The sequence below is a fragment of the Artibeus jamaicensis genome, unplaced genomic scaffold, assembly GCF_021234435.1.
Source record: "Artibeus jamaicensis isolate MK-2021 breed Jamaican fruit bat unplaced genomic scaffold, CSHL_Jam_final scaffold_537, whole genome shotgun sequence".
Lineage (NCBI taxonomy): Eukaryota > Metazoa > Chordata > Mammalia > Chiroptera > Phyllostomidae > Artibeus > Artibeus jamaicensis.
Genome location: NW_026522047.1, coordinates 35,904,720 through 35,928,550, shown reverse-complemented (window position 1 = coordinate 35,928,550; position 23,831 = coordinate 35,904,720). Strand labels below are relative to the sequence as shown.

General features: G+C 43.0%; 1 protein-coding gene across 1 annotated transcript in view; it reads left to right on the top strand.

Moving 5' to 3' along the window:
• BLK (BLK proto-oncogene, Src family tyrosine kinase) overlaps positions 1 to 23,831 on the top strand; it is a 54,729-nt gene that overhangs the window by 17,782 nt on the left and 13,116 nt on the right. The window contains exons 2-3 of the mRNA XM_037145428.2: positions 19,785 to 19,893; positions 22,168 to 22,219. Coding sequence (XP_037001323.2) covers positions 19,786 to 19,893; positions 22,168 to 22,219 — 160 coding nt within the window. The 5' untranslated portion in view covers position 19,785. The remainder of the gene's footprint in view (positions 1 to 19,784; positions 19,894 to 22,167; positions 22,220 to 23,831) is intronic.

Here is a 23,831-nt window from a genome sequence, read left to right as displayed (position 1 = left end):
TTGTGAATTGTGCTATTATGAGTATCGGTGTACAAATATCTGTGCAGATGGAGTTGCTGGATCATGTGACTCTTCTGTTTAGTGTCTGGGGAACTTCCTTCCACCCAGGCCTCTGGATTTTACACTGAGTGCTGGCATAGGGCCGTTGGGGGTTCTGGGTTGGGGAGTGTCATGATCTGACCAATATTTCCCAGGATTATAACTGGCTGCCTTGCTGGAAGTCGGCTGGTGGGAGGGCAGATAAAGGAGCAGAAAGAGCAGGGAGGAAGCTGCTACAAGAATCCCAGCTTTGACCGGTATGGCAGCAGCTGCTGCGACAGCGGGGAGGTGGCCCAGTTCTGGATGTATGTTGAAGGCGCAGCTGACAGGTTTAGTGATGGTTTGTTTGTGAGAAGTAGGAGGAAAAGTGCAAGGAACTAGAAGGTGCAGTACTGTTTGCAGAGGTGGGGGAAGCCTTGAGACTGGCAGGTTTGGGAACAGACCAGGGACTTGTTCTGGCCATTTGAAGTCTGAGCTGTTTACTAAGTATCTGAGGGGCGGTATTGGTTGTGATGTCAACCGGTTCTCTGAGTCCTACCAGCCCCTTTCTCGGCTCTTTTCCCATGTGAGTTTCACAGGAGCCCCAGCCTTCAAGCACGTGAGACCTTTCAGACGCAGCTAGGCTTCCAAGGGCTTCCCACTTGTGCAAGTTACGCCTTATGCTCTGTGCCTCAGCTGCTCTCTGAGTCCTATTGAGAGAGGGCTTTTCCTGAGCATGTGGGAGTAAAAAAAAAAAAAAAACAGCCACCAATTAAGAAAGCAGTTAAGCTCAACAACATAATTACCTTAATTCCAATAATATAAACTAGCTACTAATTTAAAACTGGACTAATGTATTATTAAATAGAAGTAATACTGTTAACATGAGTAACAAGAATAACTTCTCCCTGCATGAACTTATATCAGAATGAATGAATCACTGATAGTTTACAACAAAATAACCTCAACCCAACAACAAAACACTTATCAAACAAGTTGATAACCCAACGCAGGCGTGCATACGGGCAAAGGTTAAATGATGTTAAAGGAACTGGTGGGGGCAGGAGATGGTGGTCCAGCTCCTGCAGACCTCACACTTCTCCGGCTGAGCCCGCTGCTGTGAGGCCAGTGCCCACCTGTGCTGCGGTCCGAGCTCCTGGCCCTGTTACACAGTGGGGTGCTACTCCCCAAGGCCCCCAAAACAGGACCCTGAGTCCAGGGCCCCTTTCAGAGCTGAGAGTGACTTCTAGGGAAGTACACTTCCCAGCAGCAGCCTGGGTAGCCCAGCCCTGTGCTGGCAGATGTGAGAGGGCTCCAGGAGGAGTCAGTAAAAAGATGTGAGAGCAGAGCACCCTCAGGTGGCTGGTCATCAGTGAGTGCCATAGAGGCTGGCCTTACAGAAGGGGAAACTGAGGCTGGGAGGGGGAGGGAATGCACAGGGTCCACAGCCCGGTTGACTCAGGTCCACAATCCAGTCCTCATTGTTGTGGGAAGGTGGCAGCCTCCCGAGCCCCACCCGGAGCAGCCCCACCCGGAGCAGCCCCCTGGCCTCACACAGGCATTGGGAGCCCTTTATGTTAACAAGGCACAGACTTTCAAACTGAGGCTTCGGCTGAGGCTGTAGATGGTGGACACCCCTGGCAGAGCTTGGCTGCCCAGATGAAACCCCCACTTGCAGTTTTTAAAGCCTGACCTGTCCAAACCCTGCTGGATACTGAGCTCTGATTCCAAACACAGACATCCCATAGCAGAGGGGTGAGGTGCAGTAGAAGATTGTACTTCTTCAGGAGGATTGAGGAGCATCTCTTTCTCCTATACAGACAGCCCCCCACCCACAGCTAAAGGTCACTGTCATTCTGTCATTGCCATGTCATCATTTCTGTCCACTCTCCCCATTACTACTGAAAACACCCTCACCCTGCTACCTCTCACCCCACCTCCTGCATTGCTCTCCTGCCTAGTGACCTGCTTCCGGGCTCACACCCCACAATCTTCTCCACACAGCAGCCTCAGGGACCTTTTTAAAAAAGGTAAGTCACTCCTGCTTAGAACCACCGATGGTTTAACATGGCATTTGGAAGGAAAGTCTAACTTCTATTTCTGTCTCTGTTTGTCCTCACCTCCCTGCTGCCTCCCTGTCCTCTCCTCTCAAGCCCGCTGACCAACCCTCTGGCTCCTAGAAGGTGCCCAGTGTGTGTCCTCCTTAGGCCCTTCCCCCGCTGTTCGCCCTGCCCTTCCAGACCTTCACCCGCTTGTCATTCTGACCCCAACTTATAAATCTCACCACCTGGGAGAGGCCTTCCCTCCTCACCTGAATAACCCAGTGCCTCTGTGCTCACTCTCTCACACCGCCCTCTGTTTTCTTCCCAGTGCTGACCCCTTTTGGAAATTGTTAGACATTTGCTTTGTTTATTTGTTCTCTGGCTGCCCCTCCACTCACTGCTGTGTTCACTAGATTTGGGCTGCAGTACTGGAACCTGGTCTGTCTCGATCCCCACCGTCTGCCCAGCATTCACCCCCGCCCCAGCCTGGCCCAGGTCTGTCTGTGCTCAAAGCTCTCTGTTGCGGGGAGAAGGGGCCCCTCAAAGGAAGGAGGAAGCTGCTTAGCCCCAGCCTGTATACTCAGGGGCCACGCTACCATCAGGAGGGGCTCAGGCACAGCTGCTGGTGGCCCGCATTGTCACAGTCTTTCTGGAAAGCAGTTTGTCAGTTCGGGTCAGGAATCCTGAAGCAGTTCTGTGGTACTGGTCCAAAGCAACTTTCCTTCAGAGAGCCTAAGCAAGGGGGGGAAATATGAAATGCAGGCAGCAATTTATACAGAAATAATAGACAATATTGCGTGTGTGGCTATACACACATATATAGGAGAGACGCTTTTAAATGTGTTCATTGTAAGTTCAAATGACATAAAAGGACCTGTGATATAGTTTTTTAAAAGCGTGTGTACAATCATAATAGCTAGTAGGCATTTAGAGGCTATTGTGCCAGGCACCAAGTACGTGCCATGGACTTGACTTATACTTTGTAATTCTCCCAACAACCCGTGAGGCAGTCATTAGTATTTTACTGACCGGGAAAATGAGACTTGAAGAGATCAAGGAAGTTGACAAATGTGCCATAGTTTATAAAGTGTAAAACTAGGATTTAAATCCACTTTAAACCATGCTTCATACTGATTTCAGCTCTGTAGAAAAGTTTAAATGTTCATATCTTCCCCTACCCCACAAAATAAAATTAAGAAGTAATATACCAAAATATTAGCAGAGGTGGACTCCAGGGATTACAAACATTTTTCTTAAAAACTTTCTATATTGAAATTTTTTCTATAGTGACTACATATTTTCAAAGTTTTGAGTTTTATTAAAAAATAAGTTGTTACCCAAAAAACCGCAAATGAATAAATATAAAAACTAGAAGAACTAGGGTATCTATGTAGCAAAGTGAACAAATCTCAAAACACAATTTCAGGGAAAAAAGAAAAGCAAGTTGAGAAAGGGTATCGCCTTCTGAAGCCACTTTGCAAAGCATACAAAGCAAGAGTATATATTGCTAATGGCTTTCTATACATGTCATAAATGCAAAAACTCACACATGGCCATGACAGCCAGTAACTTCAAGGTCATGATTCCTTCTGGAGATAAAGAGAGGAGAATATAACACTGAAGCTTCAGCTGTGTCCGTGACACAAAAAGAGAGGAAGGAAGAGAAAGAGAACTGAGTAAGTGCGACAAAACATTAGTACCTGATATTAGTGTCGTTACATTAGTTTCTGTGCTCTTACACTATAAGATATTCATAATTGACAGTAAAAAAAAATTTGAACTAGTTTTATATTTCTATAAACTTGGGGTGGGGGAGAAATTTCTAAGTATGAACATCAAAGACAAAGATTGGTGAGAAAGATTAAAAAATTATCTTGATGAAAACCTCTGTGTATAATAAATGGCATAAACAATGCTAAAAAGCAAAAGATAAATTGAAAAAAATATTTACAATATACAGGACAGGTTAGTGCACAAAATACATACATAAATCGTACAAAGAGGTCCTAAATGTCACTAAGACAATGACAAACCTCAATGTAAAAAGGAGCAGGGGGCCTGGGCAACTACTTTGTCACATGAGAAATGCAAGTGGCCGATAAATATATAATAAACATTAATGGCAAACGAAATGAAAACTGTGCTGTGTATCACCCTTCATGCAGCAGATTGGCAAGATCTCTTTAAAACTTGGTAGAAATCCTCGGTGAAGACCGAGGAGACAGGCGTTCTCCATCGCTGCGAGAACGTGAGTCAGTGCCCCACGCTGGGAACCAGGTTAGCGTCACAGATCAGGATCCTTAACAATGTGCAGCTTCTTTGACTTTGTAATTCCACTTATAGACAGATAGCTTAAAAAATATTGGAGCAACAACTAAATACATATTTTACAAGGATGTTTATTACAGGTTTCTTAAGACTAGTCAAAGGTCGAAAATAACTTATTTGACCTATTGTGGTTAAATAAATTAGTATTAAGTCTTTGCAACAGCAATAATAACATTTTGCTTCTAAAACTGAATTTACTTATATAATGTACACTGTACTGTTTACTCAAATAACTACAGCACAATCTGTGTAAATAGCTTGGCCCCCTTTTTTTAAGTGGATATGCATATATTAAAAACTCTGGAAATTCATCACTGAAGAGCACCTTTCCATTCATGATGAAATTGCAAGTCATTTTTAGTTTTTTCTTTGCATTGATCTGACTTTTGGCATGCGTGTATTATTCACGTAACAAAAGTTAGGTTACAATGTAAAAATAGCTTTTTAAATAAATTAATGAGTATAAAAATGATAACTATTATCATGGAAGGTGCAGGGAGATGCGTACTCAGGTACTGCTGTGTGAAATTCCTAGGGACAATTTACAAAACCCATCAGCAGACTTAAACAGGGTGTACTCTTGGGCCTAGCAATTGCACTTCTAGGATTTCCAACCTCAGCCAGGATTAATGGGGGACAGGATGAGCAAGGGTAACATACACAAGCAAAGGATATCTTTGCCACATTATTTTTCGGTACTAAAAATGAAATAACTTGGGTGTGTAACAAAGCAATGGGTAAAATTAATTTGGTGCAGCCTTTTGATAATGCGCCCCCAGCCTGACTCAACGCTGCAGGCAAAACAGGTGACGGGGAGATGGCCACGGTGCACTCCTCTGAAGCAGGTCACAAAACAGGATGTAGACAACGATCCCTGTTGTGCTTTTTTTAAAAATGGCAATGGAAAGTTACACACCAGGTTGTTAATGGGGGTTTTCTCTGGATGATGGGGTTGTAGGTAATTTTTATCTTCCTCTCTACTTTCCGCACTTCCTGCAACAAAAGCAAATCACATGCGTGAGGAGGAAAGTATATTTAATGGGATTCGTGAAGGGGGCGGAGCCCTCCAAGGGCAGCCTGGACATGAAAAGGCAGGCGCTCTGTCATCCGCTCATCCTTTCTAATGCTGCTCCTGGGCACACAGCCCATAACTGCAGGGACGGGGGGAATTGCCTATTTTCTTTTATTTAACTTCACGTTTTAAAATGGCATTTAAAGGTATTACGTATTTAAGTGTATTGCCTTGTGTTTAATCCAAACTTCACAGAGGTATTGTGAAGCAAATATAGAAAGTCCTCCAACCCTCTGCTTGTGAATTGCGCTCTCCAAAAGCAGCTTTGTTAGTGGTTTCATTTATATCGAGGGCTTCCACGCATTGCTTTCTATTTGCAAGTACATTTGTACAGTCCTTTTTATTCATTTTTACACAGTCGGAATCGTAGTATTCAAAGCCTTCTGCAATTTACCCTCACTGAATGATAATGTATTCTGAACATTTTTCTTTGTTAGATTTTTTCATTCCTTTACTAATTTACACAGTGGGGCAAAAGTAGGTTTATAGTTGTGAGTATGTGAAACAGAGTTTATTCCTGTATTATTATTTATTAATTATTTTCTGAATGAACAACTGTAAACCTACTTTAGCCCCAACCCTGTATTTATCTACCCTTTTATTTACTGACTTAGGGTTTATTATTACATTAGTTATAGATTAATGTAGTTTCTTAAAGTGTGGACAGCCCCAAATGCTTCAAACAGAAAAATAAGTTTGCTTCCCCTACCAACACCCCAGAAAGAAGCAATGATAATAGTTTGTTTTTTTTTCAAAATCTCCCTTTTGTTACCTTTATAATTTTAAAGAATACTAACACTTTTATTTTAAATATATCTCTGGGATAATAGATTTGCCCTCTGAAAAATGCAGAATTCACTTCCTTACTTTCCTTCTACCTTACCCTCTCCTCTCTCCCCTAAGTTTTTATCAATTTTTTATCCTATTAGTGCTTGACTTTATAATATAAAATAATATAGTTAACCATTTATATCTTAGTTTTTTAATCTTAGACAGTATATTGACCCTCTACACACACTTTTCAACTTCACATGTTACTTTTCTGTTCTATTATTATTTTTACATATAATACATTTATTATATTATATGCTCCTAACATTTATATTCTGTTCTGTGCCCATGTTAATTTTACTGTACTTCACACTTGAAATGGAAAAGTCTCAAGTTTTATGCTTAAAGACAAATTAAGTGATTGGTCAAAAAAGTTGTGTTATTTCATCCTAAGTTAAATTGGGGGAATTGCGTTCAGTTTCTTATTCCAAAACCTCAAAAAAGAAAAAGGTTGTACGAAAGAATCCCTTTCCCTTCTTTAGTGCACATAGTTCAAATCTTTTGTTTTTGTTGCTACATTTTCTACATCCATGTACATCGGTCCCTTTTGGGCTCTTCAGCTAGCATTACAGAAAGGAAAAAAGCATTAATTTTTCTTGTATGTGGTTGTCTAGTTGTTCCACCTCCACTGGTTGAAGAGACTTTTCTTTCTCCATTGAATTGCCTTTGCTCTTTGTCAAAAATGATTTGACTGTATCTTTGTGGGTCTATTTCTGGGCTCTCTGTTCTGTTTCATTGATCTATTTATCTATTGTTTCTTGATTACTGTAGCTTCATGGGAAGTAAGTTTTAGAGTCAGGAGGTGTCAGTTCTCTGATTTGGCTCTTCTCCTCTAATTTTCTATTGACTATCCTGGGCTTTTTGCCTCTCTAAACAAACTTTTTCATCCGTTTCTTGATAGCCACAAAATAACTTATTGGATTTTGATTGGGATTACATCAAATCTATCGATCAGGTAGGTGAGAACTAACATCTTAACAATGTTGAGAATTCCTATAATCACATGAAATATTCCTCCATTTATTTAGGTTTCCTTTGATTGCTTTCATCAGAGTTTTGTGGTTTTTCTAATATAAATCTTATACATATTTTGTTAGATTTATGCCTCGGAGTTAATTTTTTTGGTGCTCATGTAAATGTGTTGTGTTTTTAATTCCAAATTCCAATTGTTTATTGGTGGTATATAAGAAAGCAACTGACATTTGTGTATTTTGACTTAAAAACCTACAATCTTTCTATAATCACATATTAGTTACAGGACGTTTGTTGTTGATTTTCTGGGATTTTCCAAATAGACAGTCATCTTATCTGTGAATAAAGATAATTTATTTCCTCCTTCCCAATCTGTATATCGTTTATTTCCACTTCTTGTCTTATTTCATTAGCTCACACTTCTATTATGATACTGAGTAACAGTGGTGAGAGTGGACATCCTTGCCTGTCCGATATTCTTAGCCATTCAATGTTCTTTTCTAGGATGTATTTTGACTGCATATTTCAGGTCATTAATGTGAACCTCAGCCATAGCCTATTTATTTTATTATAATTTTAATTTGCACTCCTTTTTAAAAATTATTCTCCTTTCACAGCAATTTATTCCTTTTAAATTTATATAATCTTCTTTTTCTTAGATAGGTCCCTTTAACATTTCATATAATAAGGGCTTGGTGATGATGAACTCCTTGAATTTGATCTTATCTGAGAAGCACTTTATCTGTCCTTCCATTCTAAATGAAAGCTTTGCTGGATAGAGTAATCTCGGATGTAGGTCTTTGGATTTCATGACTTGGAATACCTCTTTTCAGGCAGGCAAGACGGGCTGGTCCCTTCTTGCCTGCAAGGTCTCTTTTGAGAAATCAGCTGACAGTCTGATGGGAACTCCTTTGGAGGTGACTGTCCCCTTAGCTCTTGGTACTTCTAGGATTCTCTCTTTCATTTTAATCTTGGCTAATGTAATTATGATGTGCCTTGGTGTGTTCCTTCTTGGGTCCAATTTCTTTGGGGCTCTCTGAGCTTCCTGGATTTCCTGGAAGTCTATTGCCTTTGCCAGATTGGGGAAATTCTCCTTTATTATTTGTTCAAATAAGAAAAAGAAGATAAAAAAGATGAACAGTGAAAGGACAGCAAACTCACAGTTATCAACAACCACACCTAAAACAAAAGCAAATTAAGAGGACAGCTAGATCAGGAGTGAACCATAGAAATGAAGATCACATGGAGGGTTAGCAACAGGGGAGTGGGAGAAGGAGAAGGGGGGAGAAGGTACAGAAAATAAGTAGCATAGACAGTAGATAGAAAATAGATGGGGGGAGGGTAAGAATAGTAGGGGAAATATAGACTCTAAAGAACTTGAGACACTTGTTCATGAACTAAAGGGGGGGAATGGTGGGGGAGGAGTGTGCAGGGTGGAGGGGAATGGAGGGGGGAAATAGAACAAATGTAATGGCATAATCAATAAAATAAAAAAATAAAAATAAAAAAGTAAATTTATATAATCTTTAGTATCTGAAGATACTAAATAGAGGTTTTTCTTAAAAGTTATTTTCTATACTCTATCTATGCTTTCTCTTGAATTATTCTTTGTTTATTTTGAGTCATGTATTTATTTGTTATTTACTTATTTATTTTCTCCGGATTCTTCTGACACATAATTGACTGTTTATATTTATGGATAAAAGACTACACTGTTCTGAATTTACAGTTGATACAGGTTTTCTCTGCAGTTGTGTAGAACTATTTCCCCACAGGCCCCTTCCTTAAATGGAAGGACAGACTGTGCATTTTGTGTAAGATGTGTGGGCTCTTCGTGAGGGGTAAGAAAGAGGTAAGAAGGCAACCAGACTGGCTTTCTTAAAAAGTGAGGCAAAGTCTAATGCTGGTGGTAATGCCCGGCACCAATTATCCTGTCAGCTGCTATGGTTGCCCGTGGTCATCATGATAGTGGCTATACCCAGATTTGTGAAGTTGTTACCTGGTAGTATGTTTAAGTCCTTTCTAGCCAAAAAAAAATGCTATTTTTATGAAGCATTCACTGTATGCCAGCCTCTTATATACACTATCTGTATTCCTTATAATAATTATGCAAGGTAAGCATGTCATTTCCATTACGCAGATGAATAAACAGAGGCCTGCTTTGAGTAAATCACACTATCTTTTTCAAACAGCTATCAGACACCAAAGCCAAGTTTGAACACATTTCTTTGACTTCCCAAAGGCAAGACCTGCCTCTCTCATCCACTGTGCCTCACGCTCTGCTACTGAGTCAAGCCTCTCGTCCTAAGGTGTCTCCCTGGGTGATATTTTCAACCCTTGAGCGCATTCCTTAGGGATTTTGTGACAAACTTCTTGTTCTACTAGTTTTTCTCTTTATTTTTACATCTTCTAGAATTCTAAAGAGCAAGATTTTTATGTCTGTGTAAAAATTACTGTAACGCATTGACTTGAAGAGGCTGTAGACAGAGCCCTGCAGCAAGCGAGCCACTGCAGGCCCTGCTCAATGCGAGGCTCAGCCGCTGTGTACCGGCAGGACTCAGTAAGGGGCTCCCTCAGACCAGTCTGGTCCTGGGACAGCAAGGCCATCCAGAATGAGAATTACAACAGTAACTATAAATAAATGAAAAACTTGGAAATCTCTGAGACCCTCATTCTGTTCTAAAATCTTGCTATAAACCACTTTTACTCACTTATCATTTATACATCATTTTCTAACCAGTTTCACATTCCTCGCAGATATCATCACAAGTGTTTTATTTTTCATTACTTCACTTACTTTGGAACAGAGTAGAATCAGCCAGACTTCGAAGACAGATAGAACTGATGTTCAAGTAACGGTCTGTGACTCACTGTATGCACTTGAGCAAGCCCTTAAACCTGGCTGGGCCCCGAGTTCTTCATCTGTAAAATGGGAAGGAACACATCTGCGGTTGAGTCTAGATGTACACTACGTACAGCACGTAGCTTAGTGTCTAGGCTGGAATCTGAAGGACTGCTGGGCTGCTAGGTGCTGTGCTAGTCATTAGCATTCCTGTTCTCATGTGAGTGACAAATCCTGCAACGACAGTTGATTTAGTTAATTTTAAATCTCCGTGTCTCTCGCTGAACGTCAGTGTCTCTAGATCTACTCAATAATCACAGTTAACGCCCAGTGCCAAGGGCCTGAGACCTTTTTCTTTCTCACTTTTTCTGTCTTTAACCTTTTCCAGTTCATGTTTAGTAAAATAGAGCCAGCTTTTTCCGCCCAAATGTCGTCCCCCCCCCATACCTGCTAGAGGTGCTTTCTTCCCTCTGGTCACAAATCCTTTCTCTGGGTTGTGTTTACTAAACATTCAAGAAGCGGCTCAGAAGGATTGAACGATGGAGACAGAGCCTTTTTAAAGAAACTCAAGTCTTGAAGGGAAGTGTGTCAGGGAGGATCGCCTGTGAGCCTCAGTGGGAGAGAGCAAGGCTCTGCAGTCAGAGACGTGACTTAAATCCCTGCTCTACGCCCGTTTTGTACCCTCGGTCTTCAGGTCTTCAGTCTCTTGTCTGAGGATGAGGACGGGGATGATGATTTTATTTAGCTCATGGTGTCATTCTGGGGCTCCTAAGATTCCATAAGTGAAAATACTATGTGACCTGGCAGGTATCAGAGAGCCGCCATCATTGTTATTATGGAAAGGGATGTTATCTCCCCCATGTCAAAAAATTATACAAAAATACAGGGTACGACACAAATAATGCCCCCTTTTTATAACATAAAAATCTTTATTGCAAAATCATAAGCATATAATCCTATAACGTAACAAAACACATTCAAGCACACCACATGGCATTTTAGGTGAAATGTTCCCAATGCTGTCCATCTCATGTGAGACATTCATGTGTCTTACCACATGCAATGGCGTTACTTCTGCTAGACCCTGTATATTAATGTGTAAGGAATGTTTGTGAGGAGGACAGAAAACATTCATTTCATTTAAAGACAAGAGGATCGCTGGCAGAAAAACCACAAGCATTATTTATGAGGAACTCACATGGAGAAATTACCCAAGGTCAGCAGGACGGTCTTTTGATCCTTTTTTACAAGTCATACTTCAGAAATGCAGACAAATAAAAGAAAGGATCTTTGTAAAATAGGGTACGTGAACCCGTCTGCATCAGCATCTGTAGCAGGTACTTGTGAAAAATACAGACCCTGGAGCCCCACCCTGGCCCTGCTGGGGCTGAACCTCAGGGGTCTGCAAACTCCTAGTTGGCTGTAATGCAAACAGAGCTTTGAGAACTTTTGTGCTAAGAAGTCAGAACCGACTCCATTAGGAAGTAGTATACTTGTGATTTAATTTTTTGTTTAGTTTTTGAAAATGAAAGCAATGCAAGAAATTTTAGAAACTGCAAAGTAGATTGAAGTTCATATTTCCATCAATATGAAATACAACAGTAGCTGTATTTATATTTTTGCACATCAGCAGCATGTTTTAATCAGCCCTATTGTGGGTTTTTTTAATATAAATTTACATGATGTCTCCAATTAAAGAAATGTTATTCGCAGCTAGTAATTATCACAAGAATTTAAATATCAACACAGTGCCACTTTCCCACACTATAGTCTAACAAATTTCAAGCTCCTCAATGTCAGCAGCAGCAAATGCTGGTGACTCAGGAACGCGTGTCTCCATTTTACTTAAGACAACTTCACAAGAGTGCGGCCTTCCTTCCTGAAGTTTTGTGCTGCACCCTCAAACTTTTTACCACCTAAAAAATCTCTTTATCAGCTTTACCACTGTGGGGAGTAACTTTCCACTGCGGAAATATTTGCACTTGAGAAAATCAAAATAGCCACATGTGTGTCTCCTCCTCGCTGTGCCTAAGTTGCACCAATGTTGACTAAGGGCACGCACAAGTCACAGATCATCACTGCCAGCTAGCCTCTTGCCAGGGCGCCGCGCGTACACAGAGGCCTTCCATATCCAGCCAAAAGTTACAGCTCTGTATCAGGTCCTGTGCTAGTCCTGGGCAGATATACCACCATTGTTTAGAAGTATAGCACAAGGCATTAACTGCAGTTTTTAAAATAATTCTGATGTATACTCAACAATCCAGCCAATGGAAAAACTTTTTCTGACCAGGTTTCCTGTTTCCATGTCTTTTGGAAATCATTATTTCTCTATATCCAAATATTACCTGACCCTGATGAAATTATGCACAATGTTTTTTCTGGTGGTCTCTCTTTCTCATCCTTTATCTGCTCCCAATTAGCAAACGTGGCAGGAACGATGGCATTGGAGCACCAGTGTTTAGTAACCCAAACGGAACCATTAGTGGAAAGGCTGGTGAGATGCTTTTCAATGGCAGAATCGGCCTGGCAGCACCTGAACTCAGGTCTGCCTTAGCTTCACTACAGTGGTGCAGCAGACAGTGTGCCGACTATGTGGCAGCATGTGAAACATCCCAATAGCATATGACATGGAGCACATGTCACCCCCATAAGACATCCCTACACGAAAAAGGTGAACCTGAATCATGGGGCCGATAGAGTTAACGATATATGCAAGGAATGGGGAAACAAGTTAGGAACAAGTTAGGAATAGGAAACAAGGACAGGAGCAAGTTATGCAGCATCACAAGGGAGCACTATCCAGAATGCAGAACAGTCTGTAGGACCACCAACCTGGTCTTCACTAACCGATGCCATGAAACAAACAATGAGACAGAAAGACAAAACAGTCATATGTCAAGTATGAAGTTTGTTTGAGTCCTAATTAGAAAAAACCAATGGCGAGAAGCCATTTTATGAGACAATTGGGGGAATTTGATTATGGACTGGATTTTAGATAACCCAAAAAGGAAAGGTAGAAAATCCCTGTGAATCCCAGGTCCCCTTGGAGCATCAGGCAGCTCTGGGGAAGGAAAGTGTCCCCCAAGTTCATGTGAGCATCCTCTAGTTGGTACCTACCTAGTGCCCTCTGTGCTCCTGTCCTTTCCCACCCCCATCTTGCCTGGTTCACACGACAACCATGTGAATAATGTATTAGAGGCTGTTGGTCCTCGACCTCTATAAAACCTACGTATTTGCTCATTATGTGTCAATATCTTGAAACATTCTTCATGTGTTAAGGAAGAATTAACTCCAGCACATCAGCTGGTGAAGAAACATTGGCAACCATCACAGGGGACTGCCACCACTTGCCAAAAGCTCGGTCTTGGCAAGACAACCATTTCCATCTGGGTAGTAGTGTTTGTGCAAGTGTTTTAATATTTTGGTGCAGTTTTCCTTAACTTTACACAAATAGTCAGATAGTCATTGGAATTATGCCCATAATCATGGGTAAGTACGTAATTGAAAGATGCCTGTGAAAGGCTGAAAATAGACTGTGAGGCTTCGCCAGACAGGGAAGATGTAATTGAGAATTTTACAACATGACTGAATTCTGCAGAAACAGAACTGCCCCTCCCGCCCAAACAAGAAAGTCCACCGTTGGCCTGTTTTCAGCATTCCGCCCTGCGCTTCCTTCAGGCAGGTTCCAGGTGTGAAAAGAGCAACGGTTTCATGCCGCCCCTTCTTACAGGTAAGGAGACCGAGACTCTGAGAGATTCAGTGATGTGCCCAAGTTCACACAGCCAATACGTGGCTTGCTATGGGTCCCAGTTCCTCAGATCACCCACCACCCTCACTGGACCAGGGAGGAGGGGGACGGCTGTCTGCATCTCTGCCCAAAATTCCAGGGTGGCGCTCATCCTCAGATTGTCTTGCCCCAGCTGCTCCACCAGAGGTTTCTCTCCTGGAGGAGAGGGTTTTGAGGCAGGTGTCAGCCCAGTCAAAAAGAAAAAAGAGCATCTGACCCTGAACCTGGACTGTGAGCCAAAGGCCACCATCTACCTGCTTTGGGCAGCAAGCTTGGGCAATACCGGGACAGGGAGCACCCCCCAGCTCCTGGCTCTGCTACCTTCATTGAGGCCTTCCATGGCAAGCCACCTTGCCACTCTATCTTCAGCTATAAAATGAGGATAATTAACCTATTATTGCTATCATGACTACCATATAAGTCATGTATGTCAAGGCTTTTCAACCTGTGAAATGCTAAACAACTGTAAATGAAGAGTTTCTAGTTTCTCTATTTTTACTTGTTGCCTCCACCACAACCCCTGTCTTGTTGGGCTGTGTTTCAGGCTTCAAGCCTCTGCCCTGGGGCCAACATTGACTTCCCCACTCTGGTCAAAGTCTCACAGGGGGTCTAATCCAATCTAAAGAAACAGACAGAAGTCCCCTCCCCCACCTTCTAGACCTCTTGCTAGCCTCCCTACCACACATGTGTGTGCATAAACACAGCATGCAAGTACACACGAGTGCAGGCACATGTTTGCTCTGCCATGAGCACATACACGGGCGCACATGTGTGCACTCACACATACATACAAACTCACACCCTTCTCCCATCCATTTTTCACCTCCAAAGTGGAGGCCAGGGTCTTCAGTCCAGCAAAGCCACCTGAAGCCACCTGGAACCTGCGTGTGTCACCCTTGACTTTTGCACGGACTTCTGCCATTTCCTGGCTCCACCCAGCCTAAAACGGCTAAAATATCACAGTGGGGTGTCTCTAGTCATCACCTGGCCTTCTTAGTAATTCTAGTCTCCAGTCAGAACCGTTGGGGTGGGGGGACCTATAGAGAACCTATTTATAAAACCTGTGAAAAAATCATTTGTGTATACACGACTAAGGAGTTGGAAGGCAAAGAATTGTAACCAGCAGGTGATTTAATGTTAAGCACTTTCATCTTTGTCAAGTTATTTAAATGTTCAATTATGTTGTTTAGGTGGACATGAATGTTTGCCCAGGACATTTGTAATTGTGGCAATGTGACTGGATGAAGAGGGCTGGTCGTTGGGCAGGGGCAGAAGCAGGAGTCCAAGTTGGGAAAATTCTAGAAACTGCTGCTGGCTCACCCTTCATTGAATCAGGAGATTGGAGAGGTCAGGAAAGCCCTGAGCCTCAGGCTGCCCTCACCGCTCGCTTGGTAGCCATTCTTAAGAGCTGGGGCTGGCCCCGACTCCAGACCTTTCGCCCCCTCTGTTGCTGGGCAAGTCATTCACATTCTATTTTTATGTTTCTGCTTATTATGGCCCTGGCCACATAGCTCAGTTGGTTAGAGTGTCATCCCAGTATGCTGAGGTTGCCAGTTCCATCCCCAGTCAGAGCATACACAAGAATCAACCAATGAATGCGTAAATAAGTAGAACAACAAACTGATGTTTCTCTCTCTCTCTCCGAAATCAATAAAAGATTAAAGAATACAAAATAAAAATAAATACTCGCTATTAAAGAATTCCAAGTACTAAAAAATTATTTAAAAGAAGATAAAAGTCACATGAAGATAAACATTACTCATTTCTTCAGAAATATCTTTCTGGAGCACTGCTTTGCATTAACGTCCACCCACTCCCCTACACCACACTTTTTTTTAACTTCCTATTTTTCTGGAAGGGAGACTTCGACCTCTTTTTTTCTATCTGGACCTCCTCCGCCAATAACCAAAGTGAACAACTTGGTGTTCACCCTCCCAAACTGCCCTTCATGTGATATAAAAGCACAAGCAGATGCCTATGCAGGGCTTTCTTTCCTCATTCCTCACTGTTGCTAAACCTGGAGTGATTGCGTGGTCCTGTCTGCATCCCGCTTTTCTCCTTGAAGGCATGTTGTAGAAAACTCTCTCAGCTTCTCTGGTGAAAATCTAGCACATTGTTTTAAATAGTTGTATTATATTTTTTAGACTTTTGGAGTGCCAATTTATTCAACAACTCTCTAATTAGTGAGCGATTAAAACTTTTTTTCCTTTTTGGTGCTACAACCTTCACTGCAATTAACATTTTGATATCTCATACGTTCCTATGTAATGACGCTTTATTACTGTGAGATTCCTGTAAAGTGGGATTATAAATCAAAAGGCAGGTACAATTCTTCATTTTAATAGAACTTGAAAGATTGTTTTCTAAAAGGTCGGCAATATTTCATATTTTATTTGTTCAGGAAATATTTATTAAGCTCTGACACCATGCCAAGCACTGTTTTAGCAACTAGAATTCAACAACGAACAAAACAAACATCCCGGACCTCATGGGGGTTTCATCCTGGAAATGGAGTGGAGGGGGGCCGACAATATGATGAAAACTTTAATAAATACTTTTGTCCCAGAAATGTCGGAAGACACATCTTCCTTTTCTTTGCTGGCAACAATTGGCATTACCACTCTTTTCATTTTTCTCCAATTTATAGATGTACTGTGATATTTTATGATCTTAATTTGCATTTTCTAATCTGTAAGGAATTCTATCATTTTTTACATGTTCATTTAGCTATTTGGGCTTGTGTTGGATGAACTGCCGATTTACAATCACGCACCTTTCTGCTGGCGGATTGCACACCAGACCCACACTTCTTGTCAGTGTCCACGGGCTCCGTGGGTATTACAAGTAGATGTTTATCTGCTGTCTATTTGGCCAATCTTCCCCCCATCTATTGCTTACCTACTGACTTCATGACGGTTTCTTTCATCATGTAATACGTTTAATATTTACCAATCTGTCTTTTTGTTATGACTGTGTTTTTTTGTTCTCTCTTCTGCCTATTCTATCTTTGTCCATTCTTATCTCCAAACTCTGGGTCATGTGAATTGTTTTCTAAATTTTCTTCCAATTAATTTTTTTTATGTTTGTAATTATTTTTCAATATATTACAAACATCTGAAATTTATCTTTTAACATGGTATAAATTAGGGGTCCAATTGTATAACCATTATCCTAATAGTATTTATTAAAACAAAGCCTCAATTCTCTACTGCATTAAAAGGCCACATTTTACAGTTCCCATATGTACTGGAATCTGTTTGCCTGCTTATTTATTGTTCTGCTCCGCTGGTTATCTGTCTATTCATATTCCAGTCTCATGCTGTTTTGATGACAGTCTTCTTTTTCATAATTTAAAAGTTATTCAGTCATAGAAATCTTCAGATCATTTTATCCAATTAAAAATTGTAATTTGTATTAAAAGTACACATTTAATTTATATTAGGAATAAGAAAGATGTCATAATCAAGAAACGAAAGAGAATGAAATAATTATAAGACAATACTGTGTAGAAGTTTATGGAAACAAACTGGAAATGTGGAGGAAAGCAAAGATCTTCTGTAGGTCACATAAGTCATCAAAATGGTACAAGGAGGGAAAAAAGTGGGAACAGACAATACTGGGATTTATCTGAACAGACACACTTCTGTGGAAGAAATTAGAAATGGATTTAATGGCCTACTGTTCATAGGGCCATTTACAGGGCACAGATGACTTACCGGCCAAGTTCTATCTAGCCTTTAAAAGGCAGATAGTTCCAATGTTGTGAAACTATTCAACACCAAAGAAAAAAAGACAGAGGTCTCCCTGTTATATGTTATGAAGCCAGCATCATCATAATGCTAACACACCTCATAGACAAATCCCACTTGGGAATGTAGAGTCTAATTTGAAATAAAATAGTTGCAAAAAAGGTCCATCCATGAATCAAAAAGACTAATGTACAATAACCAGCTTTTATTCCAAAATGCAAGAATGTTTTGATACCAGAAAATTTATCAATGTAATTTATTACATCAACAAATGAAAAAAAAACTGCCATATAAATGGATACCAAATAGGCACCTGGTAAAACCTAGTAGTAATTTCCAATGAAAACCCATGATCCCTTATTTAAAATTCTGATACCCAAGAAAGACAAATATCATATGATCTCACTCATATGTGGAATCTAATGAACAAACTGAACCAACAAGGAAAATAGGGACAGGCTCATAGATGGAGAGCAAGCTGACAGCTAGTGGAAGGGTTAGGGGTGCAGAGATTGAGTAAAATAGAAAAAGGGCTCATGGACATGCACAAAGTGTGGTGATTGTTAGGGAGTGGAGGGTGTAAGGGGACTAAAAGGTAAGGTAAAAAATAAACAAAAAAGATTTTAAAAAAACAAAAGAAAAAAATCTGACACCCAAAAATCTCTGAACACTAAAATGTTTACCTGTAATTTTGGCATTATATTTCATCTGATGTCAAAGTTGATCTGAACTGACATAAAAAAAAACTACCTAAATACAGAAAGTATTATTTTTAAGTAAATGTATAGTATTACACATTCTGTATGCAAAGCATACTCAAAAAATACTTAATGGATTCTTTGTTACTGTGGCTCTGTCCTATATTCAAAAGTATTATAGTCTTTCCTGTTTTCAAGTTGAGTTTGAGGAGAAATAATATGAGGCATGTGCCTTCAATTCTCTGGAAAAAGAGAAACATTACTGTGTTTCATTGAATCTAAGACACCATTCCTTGGAAGGTGAGCGTTTATTTTATATATCACTAAAAGAAGAAAAAATGCTGCTCATTACAATATGAACCATCATCGACTGTAAAACATATTCCGGTTTCAGAGAGACCGAAATATGAAACAGGTGCATCTCAGAGTCGATGAAACACAGTGCAGACGTCCAAAGGCCATCAGGAATCCACCACTGGCCACATGGCCTGTCCAATGAGAGCAGGAACTCCGTCTCCTCTGTAAATGTCGGCGTCTTGGGGAGGGGCCGGGTGTGAGGTGCAGTCCGGTGGTCTGGATCAGCCAGGGCTCCAAAGCTGGCTCTGTATTGGTTAGTTGTTTGATTGTGAACCAGCTACTTAATGCCTCAAACCACAGGGCTGCGAGAGCAGGAATATCGATTCACAGTTATTTCAGAGAGTTGAAAGGGTGATACAAAAGAGGGCTTGTGACATTCCTGGTGGAGGATGAGCCCCACCTACATGGCAGCCCCTGGAAGGAGGGTGGTGGTGATCGTGGCCATAAATCTAGGGTCTTCCCACATCTGTCATCCGTGATTTTACCCATGAAAAATCTTGACCATATTTCTCTCACCTCTAAAGAAGATTCCCCAGTATTATTCGAAAAGCTGCAATGGGCCTTAGGTCCCTGGGCTACCGATGCACCCTAAATTGATAACGTCCAATCTGAGTCTCTGAGTTAGACAGAACCTCAGACATGCCCTAACAGGAGTCAAGAGAGAAAATGTGACTTTCCCGAGTGATGTGGTCAGGGCAAATGACAACTAAAACCTAGACCACTAGACACACCGGTCAGACTCTCTGTAGGTGCCAAGGCTCCTGTCCCCAGGGGGCTGGAGTTCACTCCAGCAGTTTCTGGCAGTTTCCCCAGACCAGCCGATCTCCGAGTCCTAAGCCAGTCATTTCTCTCCAGGCCACTTCTTCCTGCTCTGGGGAAGAGCAGTGGCCCGTTTTTCTGGGGAAAAACGATGGATGCAAACTTAACCCACCCACCCCCTTCTGACTTCCTGTCTGACTTTGACCTTCACTGTCCTCCACTTCCACCCCAATGTTCTAATTGGCCACTCAGAAGGAATTTGGGGGAGCTCTTCCGTACGGGGGCCCTGAAGACCTGACATCGCCAATCTGCTGTGTGCTCTCTGACAGGATGGGAGTGGTGAGCAGCAAAAAGCAGGTCAAGGAGAAGGGTAAGGGCCCGTGGAGCCCTGTGAAGGACAGCACCCAGAGCAGAGAGGCCCCTCCACTGCCGCCCCTGGTGAGTGATCGCTGTTCCCAGCTGGAGAGGGAGGAGGGAGAGTACGAAGCATGTGGGGCTCCCTGGGCCATGCTGCCTGTCTCCAGCCAGCCCCAGAACCATTATCTTGACAACCCAGAGCTTCCACAGATAGGGTCTCTCCAGTGTCACCCCAGCTCACATGGGTGTGGCAGTACCATAGACTCTTTAACATCCAGAATGCTGAAGTGTTAATCTGTTAGCTGTATCTTCAAAGCAGGTTTCTTAACTCCCCTTAGCCTCAGTTTTCCCACCTGTAAAATGGGTAAAATGAAAGTGCTCTTTCTGATAGGGAGGTAACCGTATGCCATGTAGATACAAGTGTGCAAGGCTATAATGTATTGCCTTTTGCACAGGACTGGCCATGGTAAGCTCCCAATGAGTCTTAGTCAGTTTTCAGCCGGCAAGGGCAGCCTTGAAGAGAAAGAGAAATCAAAGAGATCGGCTTGAGGAAAGGGTGTGCTGGAGAAGATTCTAGGGCATTCAGCAACATTTGCAGCCCCCAACCCTATCCAGAAGCTTCTGGATCATTGTCCCCTTCCTGGTGCATCAGCATTCCAAAGAGCTTACTCCTCTGGGGCGAGGCATCCCAAGAGGGGAGGGTGCCTATGCTCACCTCCCCCGCCGGCCCTCCTGTGTTCACGGGGCCTACCTCACAGTTCTGGTTTGTTTAGGAAGCAGTTAGCACCCTTTGATGCTACTGGTTCCCAACGAGGCATTTTTAGAGGATTGTTTGCGTCTCCCTTGCCTGGCCACCTACCTCCTTCTGGTTCGGGGCAATCGGAAGCCATGTCTCGACCCCTCTCTCCTGCCCTCTCTTCCCCAACAGCCCGCCCAGCTAGTCATCACTTCATTCCAGCTGTGACTTAAGAGGGTGGTGGCTGCTACTCCCATTTCTGAGATAAACCAGGCATCTTATCTGCGTCCCCACTGAGTGCAGGGTTTGGCACGGGGCAATAAAATGTTTGTTAAATAAGTGAATAATCAAAGGGCCGTGGGTTAATTATTGAGTCATCTGATTGACTAGATCAAACTTAAATTGAGTCATTTCTTCAAAGTTATGTGCTAATTAGTAGAGCCTGCATTGTTTTTAACTTTTAAAGAGTCACAAAATACATATTATTTATGGAGGAAAAATGGTAAGTACTCATTATCCTCCCGGTAAATGACACCAGAGTTAGTGTTGCCGAGCTCCTGCCTGCAGACATTTTTTCTGTGTGTTATTTACGTATTGAAATTTTCAGTGGAGCCATACTGTACATACCCTTTTGTGACATGCTACTCCAAAACTATCTAATAGGTATGGAATAGAGGAAGATTTCCTCTAACACGTATGTCGGGTTGGAAGAAGGAGGATGAAATGAACCCCTAGTGCAGCCCCTCCCACCTGCAGAAGTAGGAAGTGACCCGTCCCGCTGAAGGTCTCTCCTGTCCCCCAAGTCTGCCCCCTCAGGGCCCATTATTCTGAATGTGCTTATCATTCCTTGGCTTTGCTCTTTTTGTATTGTTCCATAGGCGTATATTCCTAAGCGCTATGTAGTTTAATTTTGCATATTGTGAACTTTAAATCAAATGCAGCGAAAGGCAGGCATTCTTCTGACTCTTGGGTTCTAGATCTACTTGGGTTTTTCACTGTGAGCTTCATCCGTGTGGACGCATGTAGCGATAGCTCATTAACTGCCACAGCTGTGTAGGACTTCATTGCCCTAATTTATCTCTTCTTTGGTCATTGGTAATAGAGGTGATTTCTGTGCTTGACTAATGTTTATGTAATTAGTATGTACTACTATGTATTTCTGCTGGGAGTGGTCTTGTGCTTGTTTTCTGCTATACATATGCAAAAGTTTCTCCACAGAGTATATACCTAGGGATACATAGGTTGAGTTTTAGGGAAATAGGTTTTTAAATAATTTTTCTTGAGAACAAAGGCCCTTTTGCAACTTCATCACTTAATGACAGAGCCAGGATTTTAAGCCAGGTGATCAGGCACTTCCCCCACCCCCAGCCCCCATTCCACAGCTGCCTCTTGCCGAGTTGGGGCATCCCTACCTGCATACCCCTCCTCTAAATGTGCATGTGGTCTGGGCAAAGATGGCAGGTGCTCCAGGGGCTGTTCAAGAGGCACTGGTACCTGGGGAATAGAAGTCACCTGTGCGTTTGTAGCGGGCACACAGTCTGCCTGTGCCAACTCACAGCAGGCCCTGCCCAGGCTGCAGGGCACTGAACTAATGCTGAGGCCATGTATTTTCGCTCCAGGTTGTGTTTAACCACCTGGCTCCTGTACCTCCCGACACACACCCAGATCAAGGTAAGAAGGGGCCTCTTTGGAAGCTGAGGCTCGGCAGGCCAACCCTCCAGGCCCAGACTGGGAGGGCTGGGGAGGCTGCGGGAGAAGCAGGTAGACCTGGGGCCAGCTCTGTCCCAGCTTCACCTGCCCTTGGGGGCCCCTCCAGCAGCCGGGCACCAATTCCTTTAGTGTACCTGAGCCTGGGTGGGTATTTCTTTAAAGACTTTACAAACTATAAATGAGCACAAAAAGACAAGAGTTACAGTGAATACGAACAGCATCATTAAGCCCAGGCTTTCAAAGATCTTGCTCCCAACTTCAAAGGGTGAGGACCTATGGTTCTACGTCCTCCCTCCCAGTCCTCAGTCTTGTTCCTCATGGTCATTGCTCCCTTTCTGAGGCCCTCTGCTGACCTTCTTACCACCCATGCCACCTTCCCTCGCCCCCAGGCTCCATTTGCACTTCAGTGGGCAGGACTGTGGAGGTGACAGAGCAACTGACCTTGGCCTTCCTGGGTCAGGGGCTCAGGCCTCAGGAGGGAGTGGCTCAGAGGGTGGTGGCCAAATTCTGAATTGGCATGCAGGAGAGCAGAACACCCTGCATCCTCGTAGCTCCCTTCCACACACCACCAGGAAGGCCAGACTCCATGAGCCAGGGCCTCCATCACTAATTCACCCACAGGGAGGCACTGACACCTCACCTGGTGTTGCTTATCCTGTTGGAGATTCCAATTAATTAGCATCAGGAGCCATTCTTCACTTCCTGACAGGGGGTTCATAGCTCCAGGAAGGAAGCCCAGAGGAAGGAAATAAACAAACTACTTTTGGCACAAGAATTTGAATCTCAAAACCAGAAGGGCCTCTGTCATCTGTTCCACCCCCCTCTTCCCACTGAGAAAAGGTGACTAGCTCAAGGTCACACCAAGCATTCATGACAAAGCTGAGTCATCCACTCCCAGGGAGCTAGGTGGTCTCCAGGTGACCTTTTCCAGGCAGGTCTCTGCTCCCCAGAGCAGTGCAGAAAGCCCTTATTGCCGGCAGTGGTCGCTTGAACAGTACCATGCCAAGCTGTAGAACCCTCTCTCCACCTCCACTCTAGGGACCCTTAGCGAGCAGGGGCACTGACAGCCGGAAGCGCCGTGATGGGGCCCTGGACATGGCCACAGGTCTCAGTTACACTGGCCATGTCCCAAGACCACTGCTCTGTTTAAGATAGAGTCTGAAAGGGACAGGTGAGGAAGGGGTAGAGAGAAGCTCATATGCCTCCAGGAGGCAAGGAATCAGCCAACTGCGGTTTCCAAATTTAGGTCTGCTGATCTCCCAGACCTCCGGCCATCAACTCCCTCACACAGCAGCCCCATCTAGGCCTTAGGGTTTCTATGTGGGGTCTAGAAGGGGAGATCCGATGGGCTCAGAGGGGCAGTATGTCCTTGTTCCCAGGGTCAAGGTCAGGAGGTCAGTCCACCAGATAGAAATTTCTTCTGCATCAGCGAGTGAGAAGGCTCACTCTGGCTTCCCTCTGTCCTTGCCTTTTCCTAACCCTCTTAATAGCCAGAAGATGGCTCATGGCACAGGCTTAGCTTGGCCTGTACCATCAGCCCAGTGGGCCCGAGTGGTGGCCATCTCTCCCTTGT